The sequence below is a fragment of the Cokeromyces recurvatus genome (assembly GCF_025118155.1).
Source record: "Cokeromyces recurvatus strain NRRL 2243 chromosome Unknown BX663scaffold_24, whole genome shotgun sequence".
In the NCBI taxonomy this organism is placed as follows: Eukaryota; Fungi; Mucoromycota; class Mucoromycetes; order Mucorales; family Mucoraceae; genus Cokeromyces; species Cokeromyces recurvatus.
Genome location: NW_026251410.1, coordinates 174,169 through 188,198, shown reverse-complemented (window position 1 = coordinate 188,198; position 14,030 = coordinate 174,169). Strand labels below are relative to the sequence as shown.

General features: G+C 32.5%; 4 protein-coding genes across 4 annotated transcripts; 2 read left to right on the top strand and 2 right to left on the bottom strand.

Moving 5' to 3' along the window:
- Window positions 1–31: 31 nt before the first annotated feature.
- On the top strand, window positions 32–1,860 carry BX663DRAFT_545010 (uncharacterized protein; the record flags this gene model as incomplete). Its single annotated transcript, XM_051530914.1, has 5 exons — window positions 32–205; window positions 650–695; window positions 971–1,118; window positions 1,334–1,633; window positions 1,835–1,860. Exons 1-5 carry the CDS (start codon window positions 51–53, stop codon window positions 1,858–1,860), a joined length of 675 nt encoding a protein of 224 aa, XP_051380270.1. The 5' UTR covers window positions 32–50.
- A 4,768-nt stretch (window positions 1,861–6,628) lies between these two features.
- Window positions 6,629–8,748, bottom strand: BX663DRAFT_477144 (uncharacterized protein). The gene is made up of 5 exons (XM_051524277.1): window positions 8,592–8,748; window positions 8,337–8,522; window positions 8,090–8,263; window positions 7,862–8,009; window positions 6,629–7,794 (listed from the first exon to the last, which is right to left on the bottom strand). Exons 1-5 carry the CDS (start codon window positions 8,733–8,735, stop codon window positions 6,701–6,703), a joined length of 1,746 nt encoding a protein of 581 aa, XP_051380269.1. The 5' UTR covers window positions 8,736–8,748; the 3' UTR covers window positions 6,629–6,700.
- A 270-nt stretch (window positions 8,749–9,018) lies between these two features.
- On the top strand, window positions 9,019–10,495 carry BX663DRAFT_554179 (mitochondrial carrier domain-containing protein; the record flags this gene model as incomplete). Its single annotated transcript, XM_051531504.1, has 6 exons — window positions 9,019–9,126; window positions 9,196–9,248; window positions 9,311–9,462; window positions 9,552–9,790; window positions 9,861–9,957; window positions 10,014–10,495. 6 exons carry the CDS (start codon window positions 9,019–9,021, stop codon window positions 10,493–10,495), a joined length of 1,131 nt encoding a protein of 376 aa, XP_051380268.1.
- Window positions 10,496–10,788: 293 nt separating this feature from the next.
- BX663DRAFT_554178 (uncharacterized protein) lies at window positions 10,789–13,992 on the bottom strand (the record flags this gene model as incomplete). The annotated part of the gene is made up of 8 exons (XM_051531503.1): window positions 10,789–11,892; window positions 11,962–12,174; window positions 12,248–12,838; window positions 12,922–13,209; window positions 13,303–13,434; window positions 13,538–13,663; window positions 13,729–13,874; window positions 13,950–13,992. The coding sequence occupies 8 exons, from the start codon at window positions 13,990–13,992 to the stop codon at window positions 10,789–10,791; spliced, it is 2,643 nt and encodes an 880-aa protein (XP_051380267.1).
- Between the last annotated feature and the right edge of the window lie 38 nt (window positions 13,993–14,030).

Genomic DNA, 14,030 nt, shown 5'->3' with positions numbered 1-14,030 from the left:
ATTTTATGAAAGCTTTTATCTATTAGCTCTTATTTTATTTAAGAAAAAAAATGTCTACTACAACTTCTTTGAATGAACGTCCTTTGAAAAGACGGAGAATTGAAGAGTCAAGTATAACAACAACAGTGTCAACATCAAGACTTTCCATGATTCATCAACATCTTCAATTCTTGACTACACCAGATGCACCTATTATTTTTTCAAGGTTAACACTAATATTTTAATAGAAATATGAGATTTCCTTTATATATAAACTTAAAGGAACAATTACTCTTTTTTTTTTAAAAAAAAAATAGTTATATAAGAATAATGTTCCATTCTATTGGAATATTAATTGTATTGCTAGTTTTATTTAAACTTATTCAGTCATTTAAATTTGAAATAAATGCACGGTATCAAATACAAATAGAGGGAAATTCATCAAATTATACATAGATTCATTTTCTTGAAATATATATTTTTTTAAAAAAAATAAAATAAGACTGAATAGAATCAATGGAGAAAGCGCGTATTTATCATCAAAACTATATGAATCATCAATATAGCAATCGTTTTATGATAAATAGGACAGATATCTTTTTAATTATATTTTATTTTCATAATCTACATTTGTAGAATAATAATCCTTAACTTTGTTTTACACTTGTAGGGGTTATCAAACGTCTATCACAGGCAAATCAAAGATAGTGGCTCAAGTATTTGGTGAATTACAGCTGAAGGAAATAGGTTGGGCCACCAAAAAAAAAAAAAAAAAAAAAAAAAAATAGCCCTTGTTACTTTTCCTTATTATTTTTTCTTTTGTTCAATTCTTGTATTATTTTTCTTTCAATAAACTATACAAAGTTTTTACAGACTTATCTTTCCTATTTCCCCTTTCTTTATCTTTTTTTTTTACTCAAACCAATCGGCATCGGATCTTCCTCCAATGATTGTAGAAATACAAAATAGGGTTGATGAATTGTTTACGAAGAGGGTCATAAACTACAGTCTTGAAGCTTTCAATTGGTATAAAATCAACCCGATTGCTCTTATCATTTGCACCAATACGTTATCGGATTGTGTAGCAAAGGATGTAGATACCAGTGAGTTTCCTGCTTGCTGCGAGTATCCCTCTACAGGTTGGGCTTCTAGTTGTCTAATCGTATATAAAACACGTGTCAAAGATCATACTGATACCGTGCCTTTGTTGGTCTTAGTTTATTTCTGACCAGTCAAGCTATTATGCTAAATGATATACTTTGCCCAGATGATCCAATTATCCAATATTTGTATACATTAGCATTATAAAGGCATCAAAATTATATTGGAGATCAACATGTTGTTGACACTTTAGTGCAAGCATTAGAGGCTCAAGATCAGGAACATACCAAAATATTGGAACTTCTTGACAAAAATGCATCATCCAAAGAAGTGGCCAAAGCCATCAAGACCTTACAATCTCAAAACCATGCCATAGAAAGGAAGTTCAATGATATTAATGTCAGCCCCTCATCTATCTCTACAAAGACAACGGCAGACACGACCAATACTGAAAATAGTAACGTTCCGTCAGAATTGGTCATTTCATCATACGAACGTGGTATGATATTCGTTGAAAATTTTAAGAAGGCGAGAATGCTAAACGGGCTTAAACGTATAAATTGATCAGATTGTTATGAAAAAGGTGTTAAATTAAATCTATTTCGATACAAAAGTGCGGATGTCCTCCGTAATCAATTCAATAGATACATTAAACAAAAAAAATAAATAAAAAATACCTATAGTATATGTACTAAATAAAGCCATTAATGCTATGTATATAATGATGTATTACATAATATCTTGTAATATACAGATCGGAGACATGAGGGACTCGAATGATATTTATAGTTATTAGTAGTACACTTTATGCATACAATATTATTTGATTTCAGTTTATATAAGACATTCTTGCGATGAGAAAAATAATAATATTATAATAAATACGTGTTGTACAGTTAAATAATATCAAGAAGACAAAACAAATCGTGAGATACAGGCACAAGTAAGAATAAATTTTATTAGAAAAAAATTATAAACATAGAAAAAAACTAACTATTCTTCTTGTACAAACTGTCTGGCTATTTATACTTTTCTTGGTAGTTCTAGATAATATCTATAGATGCTATTTCAATGGTGTTGTATCAAATATTGACCTCTTTATGATATTATCAACAATCATGATACATATCATGATCTGGTAATATATTTCACATATCGCTAATTCAATAATTGTTTCATTTGAAGGTTTTACATTTAATAATTACATAATTTATGTTTAACATGATGATATTGTTTATATAATATTATCGTGTAATGAATATTCAACATTTATGTTTTATCATATAGTTGACATATGTTGTATTTGTACATAACATCATAAACATAAGACATCATATCATTTCTGAATATTTATCTTTATAACCTTGATAAAGGATTTAGGTCGTCTTTGATCCAATAAAATAAAAATATAAAAGATATCAGGAACATACAATCAGATCAAACGATAACTTTTTTATTATACAAGTCATACATATTATATATACATCCATAATATTAAATATTGTTACATAATAACAATTTGGAGAATGCTATTAATGGTAACTTATTAATTAACTGGTATTGTTATAGCGGGGGTATTCACTGTGAATTAATATTAACGCGTTGCTTACCTCAGAAATAACAATTAGGTATATTTTTAGTAACAGCGACAGCTCAGACAGAAATATGCATACTGCATGGAGAATTATTCGGAGACAAAACCCGCATATAAAGGCAGTATACACTTATCTGAATCATACTTCTATTAATATCATTTACCTTGCAAAACATATAAATAGCCCTTGTCATTTTTCCATATTATTTTCTTCTTATACAATTTCTGTATTATTTTTCTTTCAGTAAACTATACAGAGTTTTCACAGACTTGTCTTTTCTTTTTTCTCTTTCCTTATTTTTTGAACTCAAGATATTTTTTTTTCCGTAAACTACATTTCAAATATTACTACAATGTACTCTTCTGTTGCTTCCTTGTTGGATTCCAGTTTGAATTTTTTCTTGGAGAATGGTTCTGGTTCTGGTGCTTCCACGGGTGAAGAGAATAGTGCTTCTGCTATGTTGGTAGATGCTACTTCGTTTGTGAATGAATCCAACTTGAATGATCTTTTGTTGCCTCTTGCCGCCAATAGTGCAGGTCAAGACGAGCTGTTGGTTGAGGAAAATCTCCTTAAGATGAGAAGAGAGATAACCCAACATTTACAAACCTTTTCGCGCGCCCATGCCGAAGGCAATGAGGTTGCAGCACAATCAGCTATGAGATCCATAGAATTCCTCAAACAAAATATTAAGTCATTGAGAGAATATCAAGAGATCCTAGGTATTTCTAGTCCTCAAACCAGAGAGACTCGTCCTGCTTCTTCTTTCACTGGGGGTTTAGCACTCAGTAGAAAAGACTTACCAAAATTTCAGTTGGCTTCGAGCTTAGTCCGTCCCTTCCCTTCTGAAGAGGTTTTCGAGTCTGCCGAGCACTTCTTAAAGACATTTGAAAAAGTTGTTGCGTCTTCCGGTCGAGATATTCAACTGGTATGGAAAACTTTGTTTCCCCTCTGTCTTCCAATTTCTGAGGATGCGTGGTACGAGACTAACATGAAGTTGGCCCGATCATGGTATGAGGCTCGCAAGGTTTTTAAGGACAGCCACAGCTCTAAAACCGCCGTACGTCAGTATACAGATCTAGTATTCACTATGGTCATGAAGTCTGGTGAGCCCTTGGCGGATTATTCCAAGAGATTTCTTCAAGCAGTGTGCAATACGGATATCCCTAAGGATAACGAACGTATTGCGGACAGGTTTTTGGCTTCTTTGTTGTCTCCGGTTCAATCCGTAATTAAGTTAGCTATGTTCAATAGCAACAGTAGCTCTTGGACGGTAGAGCAGATGACGCAAGCAGGAAGAGACGTCCTAGAGAATGATGCTAGTACATATGTAGCATCTTCTAACTACATCCTTGGTGGTCATAGGAGTACACATCAAGATAGGAAAGGTTCATCGGTGGAAAGACACAAGCGACACCATCGGGATAATAAGAAAGGCAAACCTAAAGAGGGCAAGGTTAATAAAAAACACTTTTGCACCCAGCATGGTAAAAACGGGACACAAAAGACTGTTTTATTATCAACAAGCGTGCCACCAAGAAATCGTCGAGTGGTCCAGCTGGCGTAAGCAAAAACAAGTTGTGTTATAAGTGTAAGGAGGAGCCCTGGAGCCCCGGACACATTTGCAAAGAAAATAAAAAGGTTTTTGCTGCCAAAAAAGAATCCAACAACACCCAAGTGGAGGAGCTTGACAAAGCCACACAAGAGGAGGTTGAAAGAGATCTAGCGATGATAACCATCCCCAATGAGGTAGATGCTCAAATGGAGGATTTGAGTTATGACTGTAAGTACCTAAACAAGAAACAAAACTTAGAGAGTAAAGTGAAGAATAAAAATTCATTCAACTTACTAACTCCTATTTTGGTAGAGAATGTAAAGCTCATCGGGTTGGTTGACACCGGTAGTGAAGCTAGTTTCATAAATATAAATAGTTTAAATAATAAATTAAAAATAAATAAAATAAATAATTTAAATAATGGCTCTACCTATAATTTCTTATTTAATAATAATAATGTTTCTTGTATTGATTCTACGGATATGTTGAATTTTAAATATGCAAATGGTATTACTTTCAAACATTCTTTAGATGTAATGAAGTTTAATAAAGGATATGATTTTGATATTTTGTTGGGCACTGATATTTTACCAAAAATGAATATTGGTTTAACTGGAGTAGCATACAAAATTGATGGTGAATTCACACATTCTGATGTAGCTGCCAATGATGAAAATATTAACATCGACTATGATGGTAAATTCAACCTGATGATTTGCCTGCCGGTACTCCTGAGCAAAGAGCAGAATTCATGAATTATATTAAAGAGGCTATTGACGGAAATCAGAGTATTCCGATTACCTCATTTTGTCCTATGCCTGAATCAATTGTTCGTTTGCCCACTAAAGAAGGAGCTACTGCTTTTAGAAGACAGTACCCAATTCCATTTGCATTAAGAGATACATTGGATAAACAAATTAAAGAATGGCTTGATAATAAGTTGATCATTAAGTCCAAAACTAATACCTCGTTTAATAGTCCTCTTTTATTAGTTCCTAAGAGAAACAAAAATGGAGAGATTGTTAAGCACAGAGTATGTTTAGATGTGAGACTTTTGAATCAAATTTTACCTCCTACATTTAATTATCCATTGCCTTTAGTTCGTGACATATTCAATAATTTAGCAGGAAAGAAATATTTTACCACGCTTAATTTATCCAATGCTTATCATTGCTGTTATGATTGTAGTTGTCTTTATAACTAAGTTAATAGAAATAAACCATCATTTATTACATAATAAATATATCCAAGTAAAAAAATAATACTTTTGCCTCTTAGGTATTTCTTCTTTGCCTTCATTGGTTTTATCACACCAAAAGAGATTAGGTTACAAATTTAGACCTGTTTCAGCACTGTTTAGTCAACGCTTGCTGGAGCAATAACAATGCTTTATATTATTATTTTATTTTGTTAATTTTTTTGGCAATGAGCATGTAGCGACGAAATAAATGCACAATATTGCTCGAGCCAGTTATAGAGAGGAAATAAGAATTATAACCTTCTTAAAGGACAAGAAGGAAAAAGAAAAGAGTAGTATTTTGGAATTAAGAGAAAATATAAGGAGGATAAAACGAAAAAAGTGAGAAGAAACAATTTAAATACAAACCAGACCAAAATGACCAGGAAGACACACACTATTACTTGGATACCCAATTTAACAGCTTGAGACCAAGATCGACAGGAACAGAATGGAAGAAGAATATTTCCTATCATAAAATAATTAAAGCTACTGTGTTTGGGCCCTGATTGAGAATTAATCTCAGTTAACTCACTCTAATAAAAATTAAATTAGTCGTATTCGTGCTCAATCTAGCCGGTTCGGTTATTTTCCTTGAAACCAAATAACGAGATCTCGTTTGTTTATACTTGTGGAAGATGCTTTGTATTATAGTCATTCCTCAATGTACTACTTGAATGGATATCAATATATTTTATAGTGTATAGTGTATAGATAGTATATGATTGTATTTATAAATTAGTATATTAGATAATAATGTGTGTGTATAACTAATAGGTACAGTCTATAATTCATATATGTCTCATAAATAATATTGTATGCAGAAAGTGTACTACTAATAGCTATAAATATCGTTCGAGTCCTTCATGACTCTGATCTGTATATTGTAAGATATTATGTAATACATCATTATATACACAGCATCCATTTTCAAAAAAAAAAAAAAAAAAAAAAAAAAAATGTCCCATCTTCAACATCGCTGTCCCAATTTTTTTTTCTTTAGCTGTAATGAATGGATTTGTAGAACCACTTAGTTTAAAGGCAATGGTAACGACGGACAAAGTCTTTCTGTGTTAATTTGATTATCATTATAACTCTTCTTATTTTACATATTAGGCGATTATTCGTTTAGCTATTTTTTTATTTTTTTTTTTTTTATTTTTTAATTTCTTTATTACATCCATGTTAATCGCATTATATAATTCATATATTTATCATTTATTGAAGTATAAAGAATTAAAATTTAAATTCCTTTTTATTGCCATCCTTTCGTTTATCCTGAATTTTAGCCTTCTTTGCTTGTCTACTTGCATGCTCTGCATACATATCAGATAAGTCCTCAGCGCCTGCCCCCACAGGTAATTTAGCTTTCATTTGTGCATCATATTTAGCACGTAAAGTGGCTTCGTCTAAACCACTTTCTAATTCACTTGGATCAATAGCTACATCTACATTAGTTGCTTTACGTTTTGATGTTGTTTGGTCTGATTTTTCTATTGCTGATAGATCATAACCATGCTGTGATCCCATAAAACCTGTAATACTCTTTTGCACTTCAGGCAGCACTTGATAAAGTTGCTTAGGTCCTTCATCTTCATCTCTTTTACGCTCTTTACGAAGCTCGATATGATCAGGTGTCTCTAATCCAGATGCGATAGATGAGAGACCAGAAGGTGTAACCAATCCATCTGTAATATCTTCAGTAGCTGTTTCAGTCTCAGCTTTTTCCTCTTCTTCTTCCTCTTCTTCTTCCTCTTCACTTTCTTCTTCATATTCTTCTTCTGGTTCTAGTTCACCCCATAATTGTTTATCAATAGGTTCAACTACCTCAGGAGGTGCTGCACTAGGTTGTGCCACACCAAAGACATCACCATACAGAGGACGATTATATTCATCAACAGGCGGTCGACCCCATCCACCAGGATGATAACCCCATTGAGCACCTTCAGGTATTGGTGCATTTAAGCCAGGGATTTTTAAGTTAGGATAACTAGGAGGAGGGCCATAACGCTGCATATTAATTAACCATGGAGGTGGTGCCAATGGTGGCATATTCAATGCTTGTTTCAGCTCTTCTGATAATTGACCAGGCTTTTGTTCTTTTAATTTAGTTTCAAATTCTTTACCTTCATAATAAAGTTCACCATGCATCGTATATTTGCCTTTTGTTTGAAATCTGAAAAAGGCATCATGCAATTTCTGATAATCTATATCCAGTTTACCCATCTTAGGTGCAACCTTTTCTTTCATCTTTCCTTTTAAACCAGCTGCATTCTCTTTCTCTTTTACAGCTTCACGCATTTCCATAATACCCGTATCCTTAATAAAATCTTAAAATATATATTTATATTAATTTAGAATAAAATAAATCCTATTTTTTTCTTTTTTTTTTGTTACCTGGCAATTCCCATGGTGGCTTTTCAATACCACGCTTTCCTTGAAGATATTTACGTTTCATGCTCCAATGAGCAGGAACAGGAACAGTATTACGATATGACTTTAAAGCAACTAACAGTTTTGGATCAGCAGCTGTTACATCCCACCACTTTGATGATAATAATAATAAATTAGTTACTGTTTTTTTTTTCTTTTTTTTTTCCGAATTTATTATGCTTATCATCGTACCTCAACTACTTCAGGCTTAGCAACAAGTTGTTTTAATTCAGCAACTGTTAAACGTTGAAGTTTTTTTAATTTTTTCTTTGATAAAGGTTGATCAGATTCTTTTTCTTCCTCATCCTCGTCACCTTCTACTCCCTCTTCTTTTTGTGCTGTAGTATTATTTTGAACAGGGAATTCCTAATATGTATATTTATATATATCTTTAGTTGTCTACATTCTGATCATTGAAAAACATTAAAACAATACTTACTTCTTCATTCTCATCAGGTTCACCAGATTGAAAATGTTTGAAAATGTTTGAAAATTGTTGAAGAGTGTTTTCGTCTAAATTTGACATGCCATCCATATTTTTTAAAGCTGAAAAATCAACAGGTTGAACAACATATTCGATTTCGACATCATCAAGTGAGTTGTCCTTTTCCTCCTTTTCTAATTCCTAGAAGTAAGTTACAATTAGAATAGATCCATAATAATAATAATAATAACAAAAAAACACGTTACTTACTGCTTTACGTTTAGCCTCTTCCTCTTGGCGCAGCTTTTTATTCTTCTTTTTATTCTTTCTTCTAGCTTTATATTGCAACTTTTTGTTTATTGCAACATTTGTTTTTTCAGGAATGTCATTGGTTATAGCTTCAACCGCTGACATTATGAACTTATTTAAAATTTCGAATAAAGGAAAAAAAAAAAAAAAAAAAAAAAAAAAAAAAAAAGGTTAAACCTTTCTCTGTTTTTATATGACGCAAATACAGTCACAATACCCTGTTTCCGCCCTTAATAGTAGTTTTTTTTTTTTTTTTTTTTTTTTTTTTTGAAAGGTGGAGAGACGGCTGTTCAACGAAAGCCCTTTTTTATTTTTATTTATTTTTATTTATTTCTATTCCTTTCCTCCCCCCCCCACACACACATCTCCTCACCACCTTCTTACTAATATGAATCAGCCTCCGAAGTCTGATAATAATACCAGGCAACACTTATTTCCTTTTGTAATTCCATCTATTACGTTGGATGGAGGAGAAAGATACCCGCCATTTTTTGATGTAAGATTTTCGAACAAATAAAGCACATGTCTTTATTATTATTAATAATTATGGTTTTATAATTGACAGACTTGTATTGCAGGAGGCATTGGAGGATCAACAGCTGATTTTATTATGCATAGGTAACAATTTTAATATTTATTTATTTATATATATATATGTATTTGCTTAATCAAAACTTTAGTGTGGATACAGTAAAAACAAGGCTTCAAGGGCAACCCCATAATCGTGCGCATAAATATACAAGCATGGTACAAGCATATAAATTATTATGGAAGCAAGAAGGAATTATGAGAGGATTATATGCTGGTGTGACGCCTGCTATGATTGGATCAAGTAAGAATTTTATATATTTGTCCCCTTTGAATAAGTTGCTTATAAATATATATATGTGTGTGTTTATTTAATTTTTTTTATTTTCGTAGTCCCTGGCACAACTCTTTACTTTGCTATTTATGAGCTAACAAAACGTACATTAAATGATTTAAATGTACCCGAGGTGGCATCTCATTTGACAGCAGGGTCACTGGGTGATTTAGCAGCTTCTTTTATTTATGTACCTTCTGAAGTCTTAAAAACTCGACTACAATTACAGGGGAGATACAATAATCCACATTTTATAAGTGGATACAATTATAAAAATACATGGCATGCAACAAAAATGGTAAATAAGGAAAACGAGCAAAAAAAGAAAGAGATCGATAAAGTTGACTTTATATATATTTGTACAATAGATTGTAAAGTATGATGGATTTAGTGCATTATTTCATGGTTTTAGAGCAACTATTTTGAGAGATGTTCCTTATTCAGCACTTCAATTTGCTTGTTATGGTAAATAAATGAACATCCTATTTAGTCTATTATTTATTCATTTGTGTCTATTACAGAACAATTTAAAAAGTTTGCACAAAAGAACTTTATACAGCCTGGAGGACAGTTACCTATTGGTATTGATATGATTACAGGATCATTAGCTGGGGGTATTGCGGGTGCAATCACAACTCCATTAGATGTCATGAAAACATTATTACAAACACAACAAGGTGATAATAAAAAGAAATCTACATCATTGTCATCGTCATCGTCATCGTCAGCAGCAGCAGCAGCAACAACAACAACAACAACAACAGCACCTAAATTAATAGAGTCTCCTGTTAAACATTACAGTGGAATTATAGACGGCATGCTTTATAATTATAAAAGTCAAGGATTAAGCGGGTTATTTAGGGGTATCGGTCCTCGTGTGTTTTGGACAAGTCTCCAGAGCTCTATTATGTTTGTGGTCTATGAACAAGTTTTACATATTCAATCTAATTTAAGAGACAAAGGTGAATGGCCACCCTCTAGAGTAGCAGAGAAATTTATATAACACAACCACGTATATATATTTTATTTATATTTATATGTGTATATATATTTATATAGAAATAGAACTGTAAAAAAAAATTAAGCTTCTTTTTTTTTTTCCTTTTTTCCTTTTTCTTTTTTTTTAAAAAAAAAATTACCAACAAATAACTTGTATTATATTATATAAAAACACTTGTACACATATATCGATATACAAAAGAAAAAACACGTACACACAATAAATATATAATGATGGATTGTTTTTATACATGTTGATATATACATTTATCTATCTATCTATAAATGCATTTTATTTTACAGGTCTGCTAATGCAGTTAATAGCTTCTTTATAATACGTTTACCAGCATGGAGATTTAGTAATCGAATTCTTTCGTTATGCAGATGGGCTTGATCAGAGGATTGACCAAAGGGGATATGAATAGCAGGTGCATCACAAAATTTTTCTAACCAACGTACAGCAGGGATAGAACCACCTTCACGAATATATAATGGCTTTAGATTCCATTCTTCTTCAATTGCCCTTTCAACTGCTTTAAAGTATTTGCTATTCAAATCACCAAGCCAGTAGTCTGCTACATTTTCAATCGTGACTGATATTTTATTGTCTGATTGAGTGCTTTCAGCAAATACTTTACATACATAGTCTTCAAATTGTGCACAGACGTCAGTTATATTTTGGTCTGGTACAACACGCATGCTAACTGCAGCCTTAGCACTACGAGGGATGATAGTTGGATTATTAACAGAGACATCAATTGTATGGACTGTAAAGGTAGGATATCTCCAACGTGACATAAGCTGTTGCTTTAACTTGATGGGATCTAATTTTTCATTATCATCATCTGTACTCATTCTAAGTTTGCATTGCATCTCTTTACTGACAGTTGATTTTTGAGAGGCAATAGTGGAGTGATGAGCCCTGGTGCTGGTTGATTGAGCTGTCTCTGAGGTATGCATCCATTCAACAATCGGGTCGTATAATCTTTCTTCAGCCTCTGTTAAAGGTCTTACATGATCATAAAAGCCGGGGATAAGCACTCTTTTATTCTTATCTACCAGTTTCCCTAATACATGAATAAGGTCCATCAAGGGTTCCGAGACTGCGCCCCCTTCTACACCTGAATGAAGATCAGGTCGTGAATTACAAATGGTGACAGTTGCATGAATGACACCACGAAGACCATAGGTGATGCAAGGAACATCCTCACCTAACCAATATGAATTACTGAGTAATATCATATCCACATCCTCGAATAGTTCTTTATATTTCTCGATCGCTTCATATAATCCCGCACTTCCACTTTCCTCTTCGCCCTCAATTAAAAATATAACATTGACATCTAAGAGGCCCTCTTTCAACAATTCATTTACAGCAAATATAGAAGCAAGGATAGGACCCTATATAATCCAATCAATCTAATATACAACACATAGAAAATATTTTATTATAGGATTTCCCTAATTTACCTTGTTATCACTCGTTCCACGTCCATAAAGATATCCATTTCTTCCTGTTAATCTAAAAGGGTCACTATCCCATAGGTTTTTCTCATTATCGGCGGCAATCACATCATAATGACCATAAATCAGTACTGTAGGGGTCTTTTTCTGATTCGATGTCGATCGTTTACCTGTAAATTTACCATACACAAGGGGATTGCGTCCACTTGCCCCATGAATCTAGGATACACACGGAAGAATATATATATATATATGAAACATGGTATCTCTTATACATATTTATTTATATTACCATACGACTCACTGCACCCAGTTGCTGCAAAATATTTTTAAGAAATCTTGCACCTCTTCTACATTCTTCAAAATATCTAGAATCACCACTCACAGTACGCATAGCAATCCATTTTTCTAATACATATAGCATAGTATCACTAGATGGGGTCTCTAAAAGGGCAACACTAGGTCTCCTAAAGGTCTCAAAGGAGGGAAAAGATAACGAGGGCATATCCCAAAACTTGATAGTGTGATCGTTACTTCCAGAAATTAAATAATTACTTTTCGTTGATAGGGATAAGACAATACCATCATGTTCAACTAAACTTTCTCGGAATTGGAATCCTTCGTTCCAAATCTTTATAGATCCATCAGCAGAGGCACTTATAAAACCAGAGCCTCTAATAGCAATGGCTAGAACATCATCAGTGTGAGCCATAACAGATCGAATCATCTGAAGTGTTTCTAAATCCCATATTTGAACATCACCGCCCTGAACCCCACAAAATAGATAGCCATCCTCTGACAGTGAAAGACATAAAATCCCTTTGTCTAGGTTTCCCTTTAATGTATGTAAAAGTCGAATTCCATTTTTTTCAATAAGCCAGATCTTTGATAATAATAATAATAATAGTAATAGTAATAAATACATGAATGCTACGAATTGATGTCTTTTTTTTTTCTCTCTTTTACCTTAACATCACCATCGCCAGAACCACTAATTAAAACCTCGCCTTTAATATTAGGAATATCGTTTGCGTGTAACAGACAATATACATATCCATCGTGTGCATTGCTACAGATGTTTTTTTCACGAATGACGCATTTAATAACCGACTTATCTAATTCTTCCTGCAGACGTTCATTTTCTTTGTCTTCCTCAATGTCATTATCTTCAAAAAAATTAATACAATTGTCTCTTTTACGAGATAAGATTGGAACAAGAACATGGGTCGTCTGAGGATCTGCAAAATTATACCACTAAATAATAAAAATAGGAAACTAAACTATGAGCCTCATACACATATATGACCTTATTTATACTACAGATAGGCTTTTTTTTTTTTTCCTTACTTGAATACTTGTATTTTGACTCCCAAAATAAATAGTATTGTTTGTATCTGAATAACAAACTGAAAATATATCACCCACATCATGACAGGATTGAATAAGATGAGTGCATTTTAATGTTTCTGTATCCCAAGCCTTTATAAATATGTATGTATAATAAAAAAAAAATATGCATTTAGATTTTTAATTGTTTATTATTGGGGAAAAAAAAAAAAAAAAAAAAAAGTCAAATCCTTACTCTAACAGATCCGTCACCTGAACTACTAAATAGATATTGCTCGTCTTTGGATAACGTTAAACCCAGAACACTGCCTCGATGACCTTTCAAAACAGTGACTAGAGTGAATGTTTGAAGATCCCATACCTTGGGTCAATTAAAAAAAAAAATAAAATAAATAAATAAAATAAAATAAAAGCAATGAATCTTACATGAATTTGAGAACTTTGACTTCCACTAAATAAATAGTGTTTACTTGCTACTAATGATAATACAGAGTTGTTATCTTCTTGTGAAATAGTGTGAATACAACGTGTCGGATAAAAAGGCTGTAAATTGGACAATTGTGAAAGATTTCCTAATAGAATTGTAAAAAAAAAGTAAAATTATAACAACAATTCAACTTGTATCAAGAAATTATTATTCAATATACCTAATGGTGTTGGGCTTTCAGTTCTTAAATAGGGAGAATCCATTCTTTTTTTTTTTTTTTTTGATTAATTACAATTTTTGT